This window comes from Gordionus sp. m RMFG-2023, chromosome 3 (genome assembly GCF_954871325.1).
Source record: "Gordionus sp. m RMFG-2023 chromosome 3, tfGorSpeb1-WG-v2, whole genome shotgun sequence".
In the NCBI taxonomy this organism is placed as follows: Eukaryota; Metazoa; Nematomorpha; class Gordioida; order Chordodea; family Parachordodidae; genus Gordionus; species Gordionus sp. m RMFG-2023.
In genome coordinates, this window is record NC_088777.1 from 30,287,931 (window position 1) to 30,307,810 (window position 19,880).

The 19,880-nt window shown below is 29.9% G+C and overlaps 1 protein-coding gene across 3 annotated transcripts in view; it reads right to left on the bottom strand.

Annotated features, from left to right (window-relative positions):
* Nucleotides 1–1,071: 1,071 nt before the first annotated feature.
* Nucleotides 1,072–19,880, bottom strand: part of LOC135926095 (uncharacterized) — a 60,912-nt gene continuing 42,103 nt past the window's right edge. Inside the window, exons 10-12 of one of the 3 annotated variants that reach the window (XM_065461779.1) lie at nt 11,639–11,807; nt 11,198–11,491; nt 1,073–4,313 (exon numbers count right to left, since the gene is read on the bottom strand). In XM_065461779.1, coding sequence (XP_065317851.1) covers nt 11,239–11,491; nt 11,639–11,807 — 422 coding nt within the window. In that variant the 3' untranslated portion in view covers nt 1,073–4,313; nt 11,198–11,238. Of the gene's footprint in view, nt 4,314–10,893; nt 11,492–11,638; nt 11,808–19,880 lie in introns of those variants that run through there. The other 2 variants (XM_065461778.1, XM_065461780.1) reach the window with 2 other exon arrangements.

Here is a 19,880-nt window from a genome sequence, read left to right on the forward strand (position 1 = left end):
TAAATACAATTTTATAATTCATATCAACATAAAATGTATATTATCAAATATATGCTTTTTTAATTATAGTCTTAATAGTAGATGATTTTTTGCATAAAAAATTGATTTCTTAATTACATTTGGTTCAAGGGGTGGTGAAAAATCGATATAAATATCGAATCGGTATCAGTATAATATCGGTTTTGAAGAAATATCGGATCCGATCGGTGAAAAATATGTGGATTGGCACAGCCCTAAATATAAGCAATTAAATTATACTATAGTATTGTAAAAATTATATTTTTTGATTGATATTTTTTTTTATATATTTTTAAAATGATTTTTTATATATTTAATTTTTACGTAATTTTTTCTTGATATATCTTTTGATAGCTAAAAATTTTTATTTTTTTGAGATATGATTTTTTTAATATATTTTTAGATTGATATTTTTTTTTAATTTATTTTTTATAAATATATTTTTTGATTGATATTTTTTTTAAATATATTTTTGGATATTTTTTTTTAATTGATATTTTTTTTAAATATATTTTTTGATTGATATTTTTTTTAAATATATATTTTGATTGATTTTTTTTTTTAAATATATTTTTTGAGATAATATATTTTAATTTGTGAGATAATATATTTTATTTGATTATTTTTTTAAATATATTTTAATTTGTTATATTATTTTTTTAAATATATATTTTTTTTGAATATATATTTTTTTAAAATATATTTTTTGATTGATTTTTTTTAAACATTATTACAAAAAATATATTTTAATTTGTTATATTATATTTTTAAATATATTTTTTAATTGATATTTTTTTTAATATATATTTTTAAAATAATATTTTATATATTTTTTTTACATAAATTTTTCTTGATATATCTTTTGATCGCTAAATTTGTTTTATTTTTTATGTTAATTTTTTTAATAAATTTTTTGATAAAATTTTTTAATTTGTTATATTACTTTTATAAATATATTTTTAGATTGATATATTTTTAAATATATATTTTTAAAATTGACGCCATGCAAGGCCATTCTTTAATGCCATATATTGTGTTAATTGTATATATATATAAAGATATAAAATTACAAATGGCCGCGTTATAATAACATTATGAATATAACGATTATTATATCATGTATTATCAAGACTATATGTATTCTTAGGTGATGCGAACTGGTAAGTTATCCAGAGAAAAACGAAGAGGTGTTCCGCCGTAATACGCAAGGATAAATTAGTTAAATTTTAAATAAAAATATAAAAAGTAAACAATTATCCTTGCACAGCCTATTTATAGGCATATGACCTTTTTTCTTCAGGCGGAAGAGTGAGACTACTCTTTGTTTTTACCTGGCAACTATGCTGGAACGGATAGGCTACTGTTATCACGGTAAGCCGTTTCCAGCGGATCTATCGATCTTTATTTAGACTATCGTCCAAGAATTATAACAATAATTTTTGATATTTATATAACGAAAATGATATATTTATTCGAATGATTAATAGGTTTGTAGAGTAAAACCAAAAAGGGGGGTTTTATGATGGGGGAGGGGTGCGTTCCTCGAGGGTTGTATGTTCCTCGTAGGCAAGCATCTCCTCCGACGCTATCGTTTCATCTTCTAGAATGAGGTCTAACGTTTTGTTGAACAATGATGTGTCGAAATCTCCTCCGATAGTGCTGAGGTCCACGACGTCGGGTAACGTTGCTTCTTCCTCGGCTCTAAAGGGGATGAACGCTCTAATCCACGGTAATCCTTGGTCGATTGGGGGTACACCTTCCACATCGATGTCATGAAGTACGTTGTGGGCTTGTTCGTCTAAAATCCATTCTCGGCTAGGTTGATCCGCTTGGTTTTCTTAGGAGGCAATCCATGTCAGATTCCTTGATAATTGGACATATTTAGCGAAACCAATCGGGAGCATAATTTTCGTCAGTAGTGTTTCACAGATCGGGGATCTGGATCCTCCTTTCTTAATTATCGTATACGCTACTTGGCTATCCGTGACGATCGATGGCATGTTACCATATTTGTTCATACCGTATTTGCAGCCTACCCATATCGCGAGGAGCTCCTTTTGGTTGATATGGCTAGCAGAATACTCAGGTATCCCTAGAGAGAGTTTAGCCTCATCGAAGGTAAACGATGCCTTATCCTCAAAGCCCTCTCCTATTCCTAGGTGGGTATCTGAAGCGTCGACGTGAATTATTGTGTTAATCGGAAAGGTAAATGGGAAGGGTTTCATTAACGCAGTGATCGCGGCTACTTCTTTGGGGTAGGCTCTAATGTAGTCGATTGGGGACATATCCTCCGTGTCTAACATTGTATGATAATGAGGTGCAAATACTCTAGAGATCCCGTGATGGAATATGTATAATGATTTAGAATTCCGAGGACCTCGCTATGTCCTTTTCGAATGACATAGCTTGTAGGGTGTGCTTGTACAGTATCAGCTGACAGAAATGTAATCTTTTCTTATTCTCTGGGTCCACCGTGGCGGTTTTATTCTCAAAGTCCATGTCTATACCGAGCTAATTTTTCCCGTTGGGATGGTGACGGACTTGGTAAGGTTGACGGTGAGCCCCTAAGCTGTAGACATATCCAAAAATGCCATGGTATCTTCAAAAACTAGTCTCTCGTTGGCGTGGAATATAATGACGTCGTCCAAATATACTGAATAATTGGCTTGCTTGACTGATTTGCTGCAAAGATCGAGAACAATGTTCTGAAGGGCATAGAAAAACCCGCTCCCATAGGCAGGGTTTTATACCGATATTTATTGGACGATGTAGCGAATCCGAAGAATCTTCTTCTTGATTGCGTGAGGGGGATTGAGTAGAAGGCTGACTTGAGGTCTATTTTTGTGGCTTTCCTCGCGCTAGCTAACATAGGGGCTATCATGGGAATGGTCTTTAAACGGAAAGGGTATTCAATAAAATTCCTCGATACGTTGGAGAAATCGGAGATTACCCTTAATGTACCGTCCTGTTTGGGTATTAAGAATAACTGCGAATAGAAGGCTGTGTCCGTTTGCTCTATCACTCCCGCATTTAAGAGTTGGTCAATTATTGGTTGGTATCTGGCCGCCAACCAAATGAATCGATTTTTGAAGTAGCCTCCATGATCAGCAATGGCTTGGTTGTCAAACTTGGGGCAAAATCCTCTATGCGCTATCTTCCTGGTAAAATGAGATTGTAGGGAATGCGGTTTAAGGGCGACTGAGAGAGGTCCAGAATGGCTCTCCTTCATGTTCGAATTGCTCGGTGACGGGCAGATCTGTTGATGAAGTATCTGCATCTTCCGTGTCAATATCGTCTCCTTCCGCGGGCTCGAACATCTGACGCTTAACATCTCGGATCCATTGACAGATGTGCTCCTTATCAAGGGCCGAAATCAGGTGTTCGCCCAGGGCGCCAGGGCCTCTGAGATCCCCAGTTGTTGCGCTGAGAAGGAAAGGGTGAGGATGAAGTCATTTATGGTTAAGCTTTGTTCCCCGTTTGACTCCGCCCTTGGGATTGACAGCGAAGAGCACTGGGTCATCGTCGTCGGTGGTTCTAGGTCTCTCTCTCTGGTTGCCGGCCCCTGCTTTCCTCCACCTCCGTAAGCAAGGGTTGCTCGAAAGGGCTGTGACTCCGGTGGGGCTCCTCCGACGAATCTGCATATCGAGTTTTGGGACTCATACTTGATTTTATCCCATCCCCAGGTTACGGACTTGGCATATATTTGGGATTTGGACGCAACTGCTCTAAAGTATTCCAGAGACGAGGTCATACTCATCTCTTTAACGTACGTTTTTAGGGCAGGGAATTTGAAAACATCCCTTCCTTTGAAGTTAGGCATGGACTCTGCTAAACAAATAGCGTTGAGGAAATGTTTTGCTGTTCTAATCAGTTTGCCTTTGTCGCTTTCAGCTTGGATGTTTAAAGTGCAGATTTCTTACTCGGTTAGAATGAATTCTGTCGAATCTTTAGTTAGGTCAACCGGAAGTTCAGGGGTGAGAAAAAAGGCTTTGAGGTCCCTACTGGTGGATGGCATGTTACCGGACGCAAAGGGGTTCTCCAAAGGTGTATTTCTCTTCTCCAACTGAGCGGGGGAAATAGATAGGCCACTAAGCTTTTTGTCTTCTGTTTCTTTCTGGGAATTAAAAAGCGCGATTAATTCTGCGATTTGCGAAGTAGTAGCATCGAGTTTAGTATTGATATTGGTGATATCGCTTTTAGCTTGTCCAAACTTGTCATTCACTATAGTAGGGATTTCCTCAATATCCCCTTTTGATGCATTCTCCGCCATCTTTTTAGATCTGGTATTTGATACCCTTTTGCATAATTTTGTTTAAAATTAAAATTTATCAATTAATTTAATTAGTAAAGGCGTCAAAAATAGGGTTCTCATAAAACGAAGAGGTGTTCCGTTCCGCCGTAATACGCAAGGATAAATTAGTTTAATTTTAAATAAAAATATAAAAAGTAAACAATTCAGCCTATTTATAGGCATAGGCGCTCGGCTAGGAAATATCGCTCGGCTAACCATATAATAAATTATTTATTACTAAATATCGCTCGGCTGAGAAATGTAGCTCGGCTAACCACATAACAAATCATTCATTACTAAATATTATTCGGCTAACCATAGAATAAAAAACTTATTACTAAATATCGCTAAGTTCGAAAATTTCGCTCGGCTAACCACATAATAAAATTTATTATTTAAATAAGCTCGGCTAATTATATAATAAACTAGTTATTACTAAATAACAGGGCTATAAGTACACGTTTATTTATGTATTATATTTTCAATTATATTCCAGTGGGCTTTCACTTTCCTAATATTAATCGAGAATTCGATTTTATGAATAAAATAAGCTTTAGACTGGTTTAAAAATTATCTATTAGATATTTTAGCTTCAATAATTTTTATAAAATTAAACTTACTCATAACTTTTTTTTTATTTATAGAAATAAAAAATAACAATCAATCCGCTAGATGGCGTCTTTTTATATTTAAAATTTTTATTATAATATTTTTGAATGTGTCTAATAAATTTTGCCTTAAAGAAATGCTATAAAAATCGTGAATACCAATATTTCTAGAATATCGAATATATTTCGTCAATATATAACAGGGCTGTGAATCCTACTACTAAAAAAATTGGTTCGGGTTTGGAGACCAGAATAATAATGACTTATAAAAATAGGTTAAAATAACAGAAACATTATTTTTTAAAAAAATATTATTTTAATTAGTATTGCCATAATTTATCATCATAGTTATAATATATATTATACAATATTTAAAAAATAATATTCTATTTCTATTTTAAAATTTTATTTAGGTGAATTATCATAATATCTTCTAAAATATCGTCCGAAAATATAAATTTTAATGATGAGAATGATCGTTCAACACTAACTTAGTCAGGGATTCGAACCGAACCCGTATTCGGAGAAGAAAAACCTGGTTATTGAAAAAATTTAAACCTGAACCCCGTTTATAAAATTCAAAACCCCTGTTATATTCGCGTAAATCATTTGAATATAAATTATATTTTTATATAATTAGTTAGTTTGTGAATATGTGATTGACGATTGTTAAGTATTAATTTGAATATGTAGTCTAAAAATTTATTTTTTTATGAACTTTAATATACTTGTAATTTTTATTATTTTTGATGAATACTTGTAATTTTTTTTATTTTTTTATGAATTTTTAATGTACTTGTAATTTTTTTTGCATATTAAAAAAATGTATATAAATTTTAAAATAAAGGTCAGTAGTTTGGATTTATAATTTTAAAAAGAAACTTAGTGTTGTTGTGCAAAATTCAAGATATAAAATTTGGTTTAGTGAAAAATAGGAGCTGTAAGATTTACTAACAAAATTATTTATTGTTTTATATATTCTTTTCTATTAATACCTGGTTCCATTAAGTTTATTAATGTCTCTCCCATAAGCCTTCGACAAATAGATTACAATTCAAATAAGGAATTGTAACAACCCAGAACAGAACCAGGGAATTTTATTTGAACCCTGGTTCCATCGGGTTCAGTGTATTGTTTAATCATATATTAAATATTTATATAATCGTAAATACAAATATTAACAATTAAATTTTAATTTTAAACAACTTAATTCATTTACGCCATTATTAATTTTTTTAAATTTATTCTCAAAGATTCCTATTGGAGTGTTAACAAATTTTAATAAGATGAAAAAAAAATGAGAAAAATTAACAAAAAAATAGTGTTCGCAAAAAGTTTGAAATAAAATAAGAAGGAAAATAAAAAAGGTCAAAAATTTAATTGATTGACACTTTTCCTTTTTTGATTGAACTTTTTCCTAAGCCTTTGGGATTTTCCTTCTTTCATCGGACCTTTCCCTTTAGATTGAAACTTTTCTTTTAAGATTGACACTTTTCTTTTTATACCTGGTAAATAAAAATGCTACTAAAAATGTCTAAGGGGTAAAGACAATAACTTATACTTTCATTGTGGCTCTTGTGGGAATGTTCAGATTCGAGATATTTGATGGCCCCTGCAACGCTATACATTTTAGCCATTTTGTAAATCATATTGAAGTAATATGATTTTAGTGATGGATAATGTCCCATTTCATCATATAGAGATCGATAGAAAGGAGAGGGCATACAATAAAACATTTACCACCATACAGCCTACTGTTGTTAAAAGACTCAATTTAGCCGATTTTAATTTAATATTTTAGCTAATAATATTATGAAAGCCCCGAAATTTTGTTAATTCTCTGCCATCTATGAGATAATTTTTTAGGCTATCGTAATATTTTTTGGCTATAATACTAGATTAGGCGTTTTTAAAATCTAGCCATTTACAACACTAATACAGATCTTAACTTAATCCTATTAAAAATGTGTCGTTTCAATGGAAGGATTCTGTCAGATATCAAAATCCTAATAACGGAAATTAATACGTTTTGAGCATGGAAAGAGAGGAAAATCAAAAATGCTTTTAGAAATATGAAGACCTAAATTCCAAAATGTTAGATGAGGGTAAATTATTGACGATTAATAAAAATTTTCTTTACTATATACACATCTTAATAATCTAATATATATAATCTCCGTAATCAAGAAATGAACGTTTTCGTATAATCTTAATGTTATTTTTTCTATCAACTTTCCTATCATCTTAATGTTAATAAATCGAAGGAGATTGTACCTTTAATGTTAAATTATTTATTTTTAAAAAAGGAAATATTTTTTTCAACGAGATTCGATCCCCAGACTCGTTACATAGGCACACGTTCTTTCAACTCAGCCTTCTATCTTAAATTTTGTAATACAATTCTTCTTATATATGAATATTTTGATAAAGTAATTTAATTATATATTTTTTTTAATTGAAAGCTCCAGGCTTGGGAATAAAATTTCAAAATTATTATCGGTTTGCCAGGTTTGAGAATTTTTTTTTAAATTATAATGGGTAGGGCTGGGCTTGGAAAATATTTTTATAAATTATATTGGACTGGGCTTGGGGAAAATTTTTCAAATTATTATCAGTTTGGAAGCTTGGGAATTATTTTATTATTAACTATGGATCAGACATTAACAAATTTTTTTTGCAGGCCTGGGCTCGGTCTGATCAAAAAAGCAAGGCCCATATTTTATTCAAGTTCTCAACTACCAAAATTATTATGATCTTTGGTTGTAGTAATTTTTTCAAAATTATTATGACCTTGGACCTTGCTTGGTAATTTTTTCAATATTAAATATTAGCAGGCGCGTACGCAGGAATTTGGTCTGGAGGTGGGAGGTAATAAAATTTTTCAAGAAATATTTTTGTTTTTTAAAAATATCAAGCATAAATTTATTAGGACTAATAACTATTTCTAAGACACAATTTTAAATTAATGTGAATTATAAAAAAATTATACGCAAAGAATCACTTAAATGACCAAAAATAGAAATTTGAATTTTTTGAGCCTTTACACAAAATGTTTCTTAGGAATAATTGCATTTTGTATGTTATATATTTCAATGTAAAATCCAATCTTTGTTGTGATTAAGCTAATTTTCAATTATCTCATCCTTGCTTGTTGTCAAATGCTTATGAATATTCAAAAAATCCAAACCTTTCAATCTACTTTCAGATGTTGTACTTCTTGGTATGTTTTTCAGAGACCTGCAGGCCCGGCTCCCGGGCAGGACAGTATTTTAATTTTTTAAATATACCAGGGACGGGCCCGAAATTTTTTTAAAAAAACACTCAAGCCGGGCCTGAATTATTTTTAAAAAAACATCCAATCCGGGCTGTATTTTTTAAAACAGCCTATATTTGAAATCGTTATTATAAGCTATTAAAATACAAAAATCCGAACCGGGCCGGAATATTTTTTTAAAAAAACCCAGGCCGGGCCGTAAAAAATCTTTAAAAAAAATCCGGGCCGTGCCCTGCAAATGGTACTTCTGCAGGCCTCTGTTATTCTTCAAAAGAGAAAGTTCTCTCATTAGTTTACTAATGGGAAGAGTTAATAAACCCTTTTAATACATTGGGAATTTAATCTAAAATGTATTTGAAATAATGCAGAACATCCATAGCATTTTTTGGGACTATATCAACCATAGTTAATCTTATAAACATAGTTTTTCAGCTAGTAAGGCATCATAAGATACTTTAACATCTTCATAATAAAAATCTAACAAATATTTTTTTTTCTATCACTATCTGAAAAAGTTTGGGAAGGCTTTTGTGGAAGTAATATTTGCAGATTAGTAAGTGCTGCATGATGAATTAAAAATCATTTATTTGGGTTATAAATGTATCTGTATTTAAGATATACTCTTCTACTGATCCTATATTAATGTTTTAACGATGAGCCTGTCTTGCTACAAGTCGAGGGAGACAAATATTAAACAAGTATAGCTCTGATTTTGACTCAACAATAAAATATAAAATTCTTCATCAAATTAGCCCTAATTTCCTTGAGTTCTGATAAAATGCTCTCCGCTATTCTCATCTTCTTAATCAAGTCAATGTCATGTTTTTGAAAAATAATACTTAAAATAGTTGTATAATTAAATAATACATTCTAATGAGAAATAAAATTTGGAATAAATATTGAATCCAATAATTTTCTTGCTTCTGAGGAAATATTTCTTTCAGGCCATTGTGATATTTCAGTAATAGCAAATAATTGGCTCTTCTAATTCTTAAAGCTGTTACTGCTTGATGGCAGAGACTCTATCTCGTTGGACAAGGTTGCAATTTTTTTTTCCCTGTTGGACAAGAAGTTTCAGAAATAATTATTATTTGACTAGAAATTTGAAAATGGTAGATAAATATTACGCCGGAAAACTTGAAATCGAAATTAATTGATAAAATAACTTAGTAGATAAATGTGATAATAATTGTAATTAAATATATATTTAATATGAGAAACGAATAAATATTAAAAATTAATATAAACAATAATATTTTTGAAAAATATATCCGGCATCTGCATTTTTTGGCTTTGGGGGGGGGGGGGCGGGGATATTTGCCCCTGCCCCCCCCCCGCTGCGTGCGCCAATGAATATTAGGCATAGGTGATCAGTTATATTTAAAAAAATAATATTGATATGGGTATCAAGTAAAAGCTTTAAAAATATTTTGACCTAAAACATGGCACTTACACTTAGTTTTAATGGATTGGACCTGGCTTGAAGGGGGGGGGGGGGTTATAAAGAATAAAAATTGGATATTAAAATAACAGGTAACAACTATCATAAGAGTAAGGAAAAAATTCTCATTCCCCGTCATTTTTGACAGGGTCAGCAATGCTGACTAACGGGAGCTCTGGTACTCTTAGTTATATATTTTTCATTTTGCCCATCAAGAAAGACGGGTTATTATACTTTAAATTATGAATATCTTATGAGGTGTGATTCATAAATTTACCTCATTTTCTTCTAAATTTTAATATTTTTATAAGATATATTAAAAAAGTATATTTAATACCATATACACAAACTAATTACCCCTCAAAATTATTAGCTAGTAAGGAAATGATTTGATATGCAAAAAATATTAATAAAAAAAATTTTGATTGCTAGAGAAATAAAAATTAAGTGAAATTTTTAAAAAAAAATATGAGAAGAAAAAAAGGGAAAAGAAATGTTAAAAATAATATAAGAAATAACATGGAAAATAAAAAAAATATTTTTGAAAGACAAAAATGAATGATAAAAAAAGAGAAGGAAAAAAAATGAGAAAAGATAAGAATGATAAAGATTAAAAATTATTTAATTGCAAAAAATTAGAAATAAAATAAAAAATATAAAAAAACTAAAAATTTAAGAAAATTTAACATAAAATTTTTTATTTTTTGATTGTCATTTTTTCATTTTTGACTGGCACTTTTCCTTTTTAATTTGGATATTTCCTTTTTTGTTTGACAATTTCTTTTTTGAGTCAATATTAAAATGAGACCATAGCCTTTGTGACTTTTCCTATTTTGATTGGACCTTTTCCTTTTGTTTTACATATTCTTTTTTTATTCGGACTTTTTCCTAATGGAACTTTTTCTTTTTTGATTGACACTTTTTCTTTTTTAATCGAATTATTTCTTTTTATATTGCAACTTTTCCTTCTTGAATGGGAAACCCTTTAAATCATGATAAGTTATATGAGAGTAGGTTAATACTAGAATATATTTTCAGAAATAATCTGTAAAAAATATAAATTTTTAAAAGGAACTTTAGTAACAAAATGATCTCGATCCCATTTCTTATTTTAAGAGAAAATAATCGATTCGGGTAATTGCAAAAACATGGAGAATCCAGGATCCTCGATCCTTTAACACTGTAAATAGCTAATAAAATTATCGGCTCTAAAATAACATGTACTATAGATAATTTTTACCGCTTTCTCATCATCTTTATTAATACAGCAGATGATAATATTATTATAAATATAAATTTTAGAAAATATTGTGATTAGCATATTGGTATTGTGGAAAACACTATGAAACATAATTTTCCTAATTATTTTTATAGGATATGATTTGATAATTAATTTAATCCAGGAGATAGAACGATTGATTCTGCTAATGTGATTCTTCAATGAGAGATTAATTAATTTCACTGAATCTCATTATCAAAAAATCCTCTTAAATGGAATATTAGAAATATATTCTATTAATGATTCGTGATGTTTGCGTTATAATGATTTTTTATCCGAATATTACAAAAGTTTGAATTTCATCTGGGAAAGAGAACCATTTAAGCGTTAACTCGCGGAAAACTTATAGTAAGATTTGGGGACAGTTTGGAGGGCTTTTTGAAAAATTGACTCATTTCCATTGTTGTAAAGAATGGCACCAAATTTGGCCAGCCAGTCGTAGTTTAGTTTACGATAATAAGCGTCGGGTAAAAAATTTGTTTTGTCGTGCGAGAGATTCAAAAACGTCGTAAAAAAATGACCCCAATGCTGCTGGGATTTTTTGTTGAAGGTTTTGGAGATTTTGAAGGTTTGATATGAGCTTTTATAAAATATTATTTTAAAGGTTTATGTTAAGTGAAAAATAAAATTACAGGATGAAAATGTTTCATTTTTCTTATATATGTACCAATTAAAGTTATAAAATTAAAAAGGTATGTAATTATTAATTAAGCACGCAATAATTAACCTATTTTTCCCTTTGTTACATTTAACCAACTTCATATACTCGTTGAAGAGTGCAGAATGCAATGTTCCCATGGCTCCGTGATAATCCAGATGAAATCGCCAGGGTTTTCCCAATTCCATCTCCACGCACCGGAAATCGCTTTGGTTGTTACGTTTTATAAAATGAGCATCTAACCAAAGTAAAGAAGAAATAATTGAGAAAAGATGTGAAAAGACAATTAATAATATTCGAAGGCAATAATATGATGTCAACAATAATTCTAAAAGTCACAAAATACAATTATAGCATAAATACCATCAAATCTTGGCAAGAAATCTGACCTTGCATATCGTGGATGAACCTTGAAAGATGGTATAAAAGTCCATTTACCAATTAAAAATAAATTACTGTGTTTTATTTAAATAAAAAAAACATACCTGGGAATATAAATTAATATAAAGCTGATATGTCATATCTATATATATATGATTTCTCTAATTAAGACATTTTATTGTTAATTGAACCGTCCTTTTGTGTGGAACTTTTCTTTTGATTTACTATTTCTCTTTTTATATCCATCCTTTACTTTTTTTTGACAGTATCTTTTCTTTAATTTTGATGCTTTTACTTATTTGATAATTTTTCTTCTTTGATAGGACCTTTCCTTTTATAGTCGGACCTTTTTTTTGAATGGGAAACTCTGTTAACCAAATTTTAAAATCAGAGCAATTTTAGGTCATAAAATAGCTGAATTTTGGTGATCTGAGAACGAAAATTTTATCTTTAATCATATGGATAAAAAATTAATAGCAAGGAAAGAAATTTTGCAGTTGAATACATTTGACATTTTTTATAATTTAAGGATAAATTGAATCGTAAACATAAAATAATATCTCAAGCTTTACTTATTTCAAATGATCTGAAAATGTGATATCATATACCATACGTTAAGGTCAAGATTGCAATTATTTTTCATATTTTAAAAGTAGAATAAAAGTAAATATAATGGATCCATTTGCTTTAATTTTTATGCTGATAAGTAATATGGTTTAGGAATAATCGCTGGACTGGATATATTTCTAAAATGTTTGCAAATGAAATTACGAGTTAATGTATTGGATGGGTTTTTTATGTCGAGCTAGATAAATGCATAATCTGAAGATAGATCTAATTTTTGCTGCGTGGCTGGCTGTTTCATATCCCTCTTTTATGACAAACCCTAATTGGTTTGCAATTCTAATAAGAAGTTTTTGATATGTTTGGATGTAATTTAGAATCCTTCTTAAAACCCTTCTATGGTAAAAGGATCAATATCTTGATTTGTTTTCGGTAAAGCAATCAATCTGGCTCCAAAATATAGAAGAACTAAAGGATGAAGTCGCTTTCCATTAACTATAAGGTTACAAAGATACGTCAATATCTGTAATAGAATAAGAGAGCAAGAATGGTCTCCATCTAAATAACTCGCGTAGAAAGATCGGCCTGACACCATCCAATCTACGGCGGATTATATTTAAATGAATTTATAGCTTCAGACACTTCATCAGTGGTTAATTTGATAGAAGATGTCTGCTTGAAAAGCGTTCTTTAAAAATTTGATCTCTATCAGGAGAAACTTGTTCATTGAAAAAAAAATTATTCTAAAGCACTAGCTGGACGAACTATAATAACATTAATTCGTAGACGGAAAATTTAAAAACAATTTTCTTACCAAGGAGATGACACCTATGCATGATCATCAAAAAGAATATGAGATTAAATTTTTCAATGCATTACAAGCGAGAAAATCGTTGGAGGAACGTTTCCAGCAGTTTAAGCTATTTAAAGATCATTTTGGATTCTTATTTATTATACCAGAATTATAAATGAGCGTAGGCATCCAGTGACAACAGCATATAAGATTCAGTTTATAATAAACTAATAGCTGAGAAAACAAAGCAGATTTCAAATAATACTCATAATAAAATATATATTTGAAATAGTTAAGCTATTAGGGCGTCAAAATATGCCATATAGAGGTTCTGATTGTAATGAAACCTTATCAAATTTTGAAGATATAAATTTAAATCGTGGAAATTTCCTAGAACTGATAAGTCACCTATCTAATTATGATCCAATCCTGAATGATCATAATTAATAAGGCTATTCAAAGAAGCAAACATAGGAAGGGAAAACTTAAACTCTCAGGCAAGTTACATTCGAGGGAAGAGGTTCCTTAATTACCTTATTATCGAAGATGACCATTGTCAAAATTAGTAATGCAATTCTCTATACGCTTAGAAAGCGAATTAAAGAACAATTAGGAAATAAAAGATTCAGCATACAGATGCACAGTAGTCAGGATAAAGCTACAATTTGTTTGCGATAAATTTATAATGGAGAAATTACAGAAAAACTTTTTGCAGTAGTTAAAGTGAGTAATTCTTCAGGAAAAGGATTTTTTGATTTATTAAGTTTTTGTTTCTCTAAAAGGGCTATAATTGAATAATATAATTGGAAAATCTTTTTATGGTGTGGCTAACATGAGAAGTGAATTTGTTGGCTTGCAAGAAATTAAGCAAGTGCCAGACAGTATATATATTTGGTGCTATAGCCAAATTCAAATTATGTGTTTGTGATACATGTGGTAATCTCGAAGTTAAAAATTTATTTGGATTACTAAATAGGATTGCGACATTTTTTAATGAATTATAAAAGAATGGAAGTTTGTACGAATGCAAGTGTGAATAACCCGCTTATTGGTTCAAAAAAATTAAAAAGGCTTCTAAAAAATTAGAAAACAAGATGGTGGGCCCGCGAGAAAGCAGTTTTTTTGGATGTTTAATGAAAAAAATGCAGGGCCGGGCCTAAAAAAAGTTTTTTTTAAAAATCCGGTCCAGGCCGTATATTGTAAAACCAAATATTTGAAATCGTCATTATTAGCTATAAAAATCAAAAATAAATATATTTTGAAAAAATCAGGGCAGGGCCTAAAAAAGCCAAGATGTGTTTTGAGGAATGCTCAGATGAACGTCCAAAAGACTCTTCAAATTTACAGAATTGAAGTACTTCGCGATATCATTGATCAGATAGTAACTAGTTTTACAGAAAGATTTTCGAAAAATCAACATTTAATAACTGATGTTCAGCATTTCCATCCTCGAAGTTTTGAATAGGGAAGGTATAACTAAAGAGGCTTTGAAAAGAGTCTCTTCGTTAGCAAAGGTAGATAGGGATAAACTGCGAGGAAGAACTAATTCATTCTCTAGAATATATAGCAATTTACTCATTGGCTTGAAGAAGAGTAGGAAAATTTGATTTATCATAGTGATTACACGTCAGAAATTGAAAGATTTCTTGATTCTATGAAAGAAAGTTGCAATGGAATTAACCAAATGCAAGCAATGTTTGGTATGTGTATATAAAACATTATGCATATAATATGCATACATCTACATTTACCAATTTATATATAGTGTATGAATATCTACTCACTTTATCTTTTTCACAAGTAAATTGTGAAGGAACCTTTAGCAAATTAAAAATATTTAAAAATAGAAATATTTAGAAGCCGTTTTAATGTTGTCGGTAGAAAGGAAATTATTAGAAGATATAAAATTAGGTTAGATTCTTGAGTATCTGAGCAAATGTTCACCATTCTTGGTAGAAATTTAACCTTAAGCACAATTTCAGCAAATTCTTTTAAATGTTAACCTGTGCAATGATATATTATTATTGGATCAAGCTCATTATCAGTAGACAATTGCATTATCAATAGTTTACAAAATATTTTACATTTTTATATTATTATATTTCGTTTATTATAAAAATATACCTGAGTTTTTATTAATACTTATAAATATCTTATTTTTTGTTAACTTATTTTTTTTCTCAGCCTTCCATATAAATAAAAAAAAATATATACATTAAAACAATTAAGATTTAGTAAATATATTACAAGAAATAATAAGAATTATGATACATAATTAATCCTAATAAAAATGACTTGTGGTAGGCCTTAACTGAATGAAATAATATATATAATAATCATAAAAGTTCATAAATTAACGAAGAATAATGCATTCAACTCAAAGGACGAGTAATTCTTTTAAATGGATCGTACATAAATATTAAAAAGATAAGAATTACTTTAAATTATAACAAAGTGAAGTAAATATCAAATAAAATCATATAATTCCCAACCGAAGGACGGGTAAAAGCAGGCCGTAGCCTCGCAAAGGGAGGTTTTGGAGGCGAAGTTCCCCTACTATGGAGTCTCTTTTAAAAATCTCCCATGGTGCCTTTAGTCTTCCAGTTCTCTCCTGATGGAGCATATGGACTACTTATTGAAGCATGGTTGGGGGCAGGGATAGAAGGGGTAGAAGTCTTGATGCTTTTTTTAACAAAATCATGGGAAGGCAAGATTCCAGCTGATTGGAGACAGTGTCATCATACTCACCTAAATAGGTAAGTATGATTCCAAAGAATGCTCAAATTATGGGGGGGGGGAGTGTAAAGTTGAAAAGCCATGATTTAAATATTTTGGGAAAAACTATTGTCAGGCGACTATGGAGTGAAGTTCAGGTATGTTCGACCATAGATCCAATTTTTGTCTAACAAATACTGGTGGAAAAATATTGGGAGATTAGGAAGGATATGGTGTTCATTGACCTGGTTTACCCAGAAATAAGATATGGTGATGTATGCGCAAAAGAGGAATCCTGGAGGGTTATGTGCAACTCATTAGATGTTTATACGATGGTTACCTCAAAGGACCTGCGTTAAGCCCCTTTCTCTTTGTACTCATCCTCGATACTATAACCGAAATAATAGAGGCCAGCACCATGTGCAGATACCATCGTCATATGCGAGAAAACCGAAGTGATGAGTACAGCTGGTCGGTGTTTGGGCAGTTAGGTTGGAGAAATATGGCCTCCTGGTTAGCTCTTCTAAGACACTGTATATGGCAATATACTTTGTAGGTCGTTGCTAAGAACTCTGCAACTTAAAGTTGAAAAGTTTAGCTATTATATGTGTACAATACATCAAAACGGAGGTTGTAATGATTAGGTTAATGCTAGAACAGAAGGGTTGGGTGATAAGAGAAGTATTTCAAGGATGCGTTTCTACAGGAATATGCCAGCGTGGTTATAAGATGCCATTGTGTCTTGCTTTATGGGTGTGATCGGCACTGCAAGCTTATAAAAATGTGAATGATCCAGGGCCAAGGATAATCAAACCGCGTATGACCAAAGATAGCCTGAGAAAGAAGTGGGCGTAGCTTTATCGAAAAATTAAAGGAGAGCAGACAGAGATGGTATAGACATGTGCTAGGGAGTGACTCAACTAGCGTGAACCGACAAGTTCTCGACAGGCCACGACTACATTACTAAAATCAGCAAGGACATCTTGAATAAAAAAATTGGTATTAACACGAACCCATATTGAAGGAAATGACTCGTTTTAAAGACCACAAATAATTTTGGGATTAACATGATGAAGATGAGATTGATAATTGATTGAAACTATGAAAAATTAAGAAAGACTATGATGAACAAGAAATGTATTAATTCGGCTAATTGAATTTATGAATTTTTTTTGGCGATTATTTGTTGAATATGGGAAATTATAGTAGATTTGATGATGTATCAGAAATTAAAAAATATGTTGATTTTGGATATATTAGAATTTATTATTATGAGAATTCAATGATGATATAGTAAAAAATCTTTGTGTTGAAAAAATAATTTGGGAGAATGATATAATATGGACTGGGTCTTTATTGGTGCATCGACTATAGACCAATAAGGAATAAAATATGTTATTGATAATGATTACTGATTTATTCGCCCTATTGAGGGGTAGATGTTGAAATATAATGGATGGGACACCATTAGCACAGTAGTGTCACTAGCTTTACCATCTCAGAGAACTCAACTAAATAATTTTTATTGCTGGCCTTTGGCCCGTTTTCTTCGGGGTTTCCTTTTAATTCCATAAAAAAATTTCGGGCCGGGCAATTCATTTATAGTAAATCTCTGATTTTTCGTTAAATTTTTCTCTGCCAGTTTGGAAATTAAAATTTTGATATATTTTTTCGAATTTCAAGCTAAAATTTATATTAAAGCTATTTGAAAATAAATTACAATATACTTATTTATTTCTTTATATTTTAAGAGCTGTCTAATTAAAATATTAAAGTAAATTCACAAAAAATTCAAATTTTTTTTTGATATGATCCAATTACAAATACAGATATCAAACAGAGTTGATATAAAACATTGTTATAGATATAGATATACTAGAGAAAAGATATAAGATCTTAATTGACAATAAGAAAAAATTAGATATTAAATATTTGATGGCCGGAAATTTCGTACAAAAAATTTAACGTTCCGGGGCGGACTTTTCGCAAATTTTAAAGGGCCGAGCTGGGCCTGACATTTTGTAAAAGGTATAAGGACCGGGCAGGGCAAATTTAAAAAACAATACCGAGCGATGCACCTTGTAAAATTTTTAACGGGCCAAACAAAATATTCATGGCATCCAAAAAATTAAATTTCATAAAAGCAGAAAATGGTAATTTTCCATAATTGTAATTTACCTAATATTACAATTTTTTAATCTGTTATAATAATCCTCAAAAAAGGTCAATCAAATTTAGCCAATAGTGTTCTTTTAAAATATATTTGTCCAATAAAAATGATTATAGCGTAATCGGTCCAATAGTAATCACCTTACAAACTAAACATTCATACACTTACCATTTCATGCACTTCACATAGCAATGGTATCCAGATGGCACTTTCAGGTAGTTTATATCAAAGTAAATTTTTAATATTAATAAATAATTTTTAATTATTTTAGAGTTAGAAAATCAAACATTTTTTATTCCTCATAAATCTATGCATAAAAATATCAGTCCAAAAGAACAACAATGTGCATTGAATGCACCAAATACATGCCTAATATTATACATATTCCTGAATATTTAGGGATCAGTAGAACTTTAAATGCATCAAGTACCAATTCAATAGGAATAAGAGATTTATTTAAATACTATTTTAATTCTTAAATTTATGTATAATTTAGAATTTTATACCATTATATTGGGGTTTCAGAAGGATAAGAGAGATGCAAATATTTACTTATGCATAAAAATTACCTAATTGAAAGATTTATAGTTTTATAAAATTCAAATATTTAATAGATTATGAAATGGATCCTTCCTTAAGGGCTTTTAATAATGGAAGGCACAAAACACACCTTGGTAACACAAAACTCTCATCTAGCAGGAATAAATTTTTAGATTATAAATTACAATTGAATAACACATAAATAAAATTACTAATACATCATTAACATATTTTATAAAAATAATGGAAAAATTTAGAATAACCCCAAATAAATATAAATTTTTAAATAACAAGATAGGAAAATTTTGTATATTTTCTCATAACTTCATAATTGTAGAATGTATGTTATTTATAACTTATTATAACATTTTTGATTAAATGTATAACCTTTTTGTTTTACTTATATATAATTTTACTATGATTGAAGTTAACCTCCTATTATTTGTTAACTAAGAAATACTTTTTATTTTTTATATTGTAATTTAATAAATATCTTAAATTTAATTTTATATTTTGTAACTAAGTAATAAAATTTGGAAGGGTGGTGGTTTGTTTAAAATTTAAATTAAGATGAACATATTTTCAGCATGGTACTTATTACCAAGAGCTAACCAGTAGAATGATAAATAAATCAGATATTTACCCTTTATTTGATAATTTTGAAAAATTTTCTATTTAAAATGCCAAAAAAATATGTATATATTAGACAGATTTAATTCTTATAAACCCTTTTACATCAGACCTATTTTTCTGGATCCAAGGAAAAAATAAATTATTTTGGGTTTTCCTGGACTTGGGAAATATTTTTCACCATTATTAAGGACTTGAACATAGCTTGAGAAACATTTTTCATAATTATTAGTTTTAGATTCCTGTAAATTTTTTAATTTTAAATAAGGGCTAGAAATTAGCCTGAAATTTCTTTTAAAGGCATGGCAAGGTCTGATCAAAAACCAAGGCCCATGCAACTTTCATATTCTGATTGTATTTTTAAATGCATTGTGACTTTTATATACATTTTATTTCAGTTCTCAACTATCAAAATTATTATTGTCTTTGGTGAGTTTGAGAAAATTTTCCCAAGTGTGAGGATCTGGTTTGAGAATTTTTTTAATATTACGCATAGGTGTAATATTTAACACAGAATA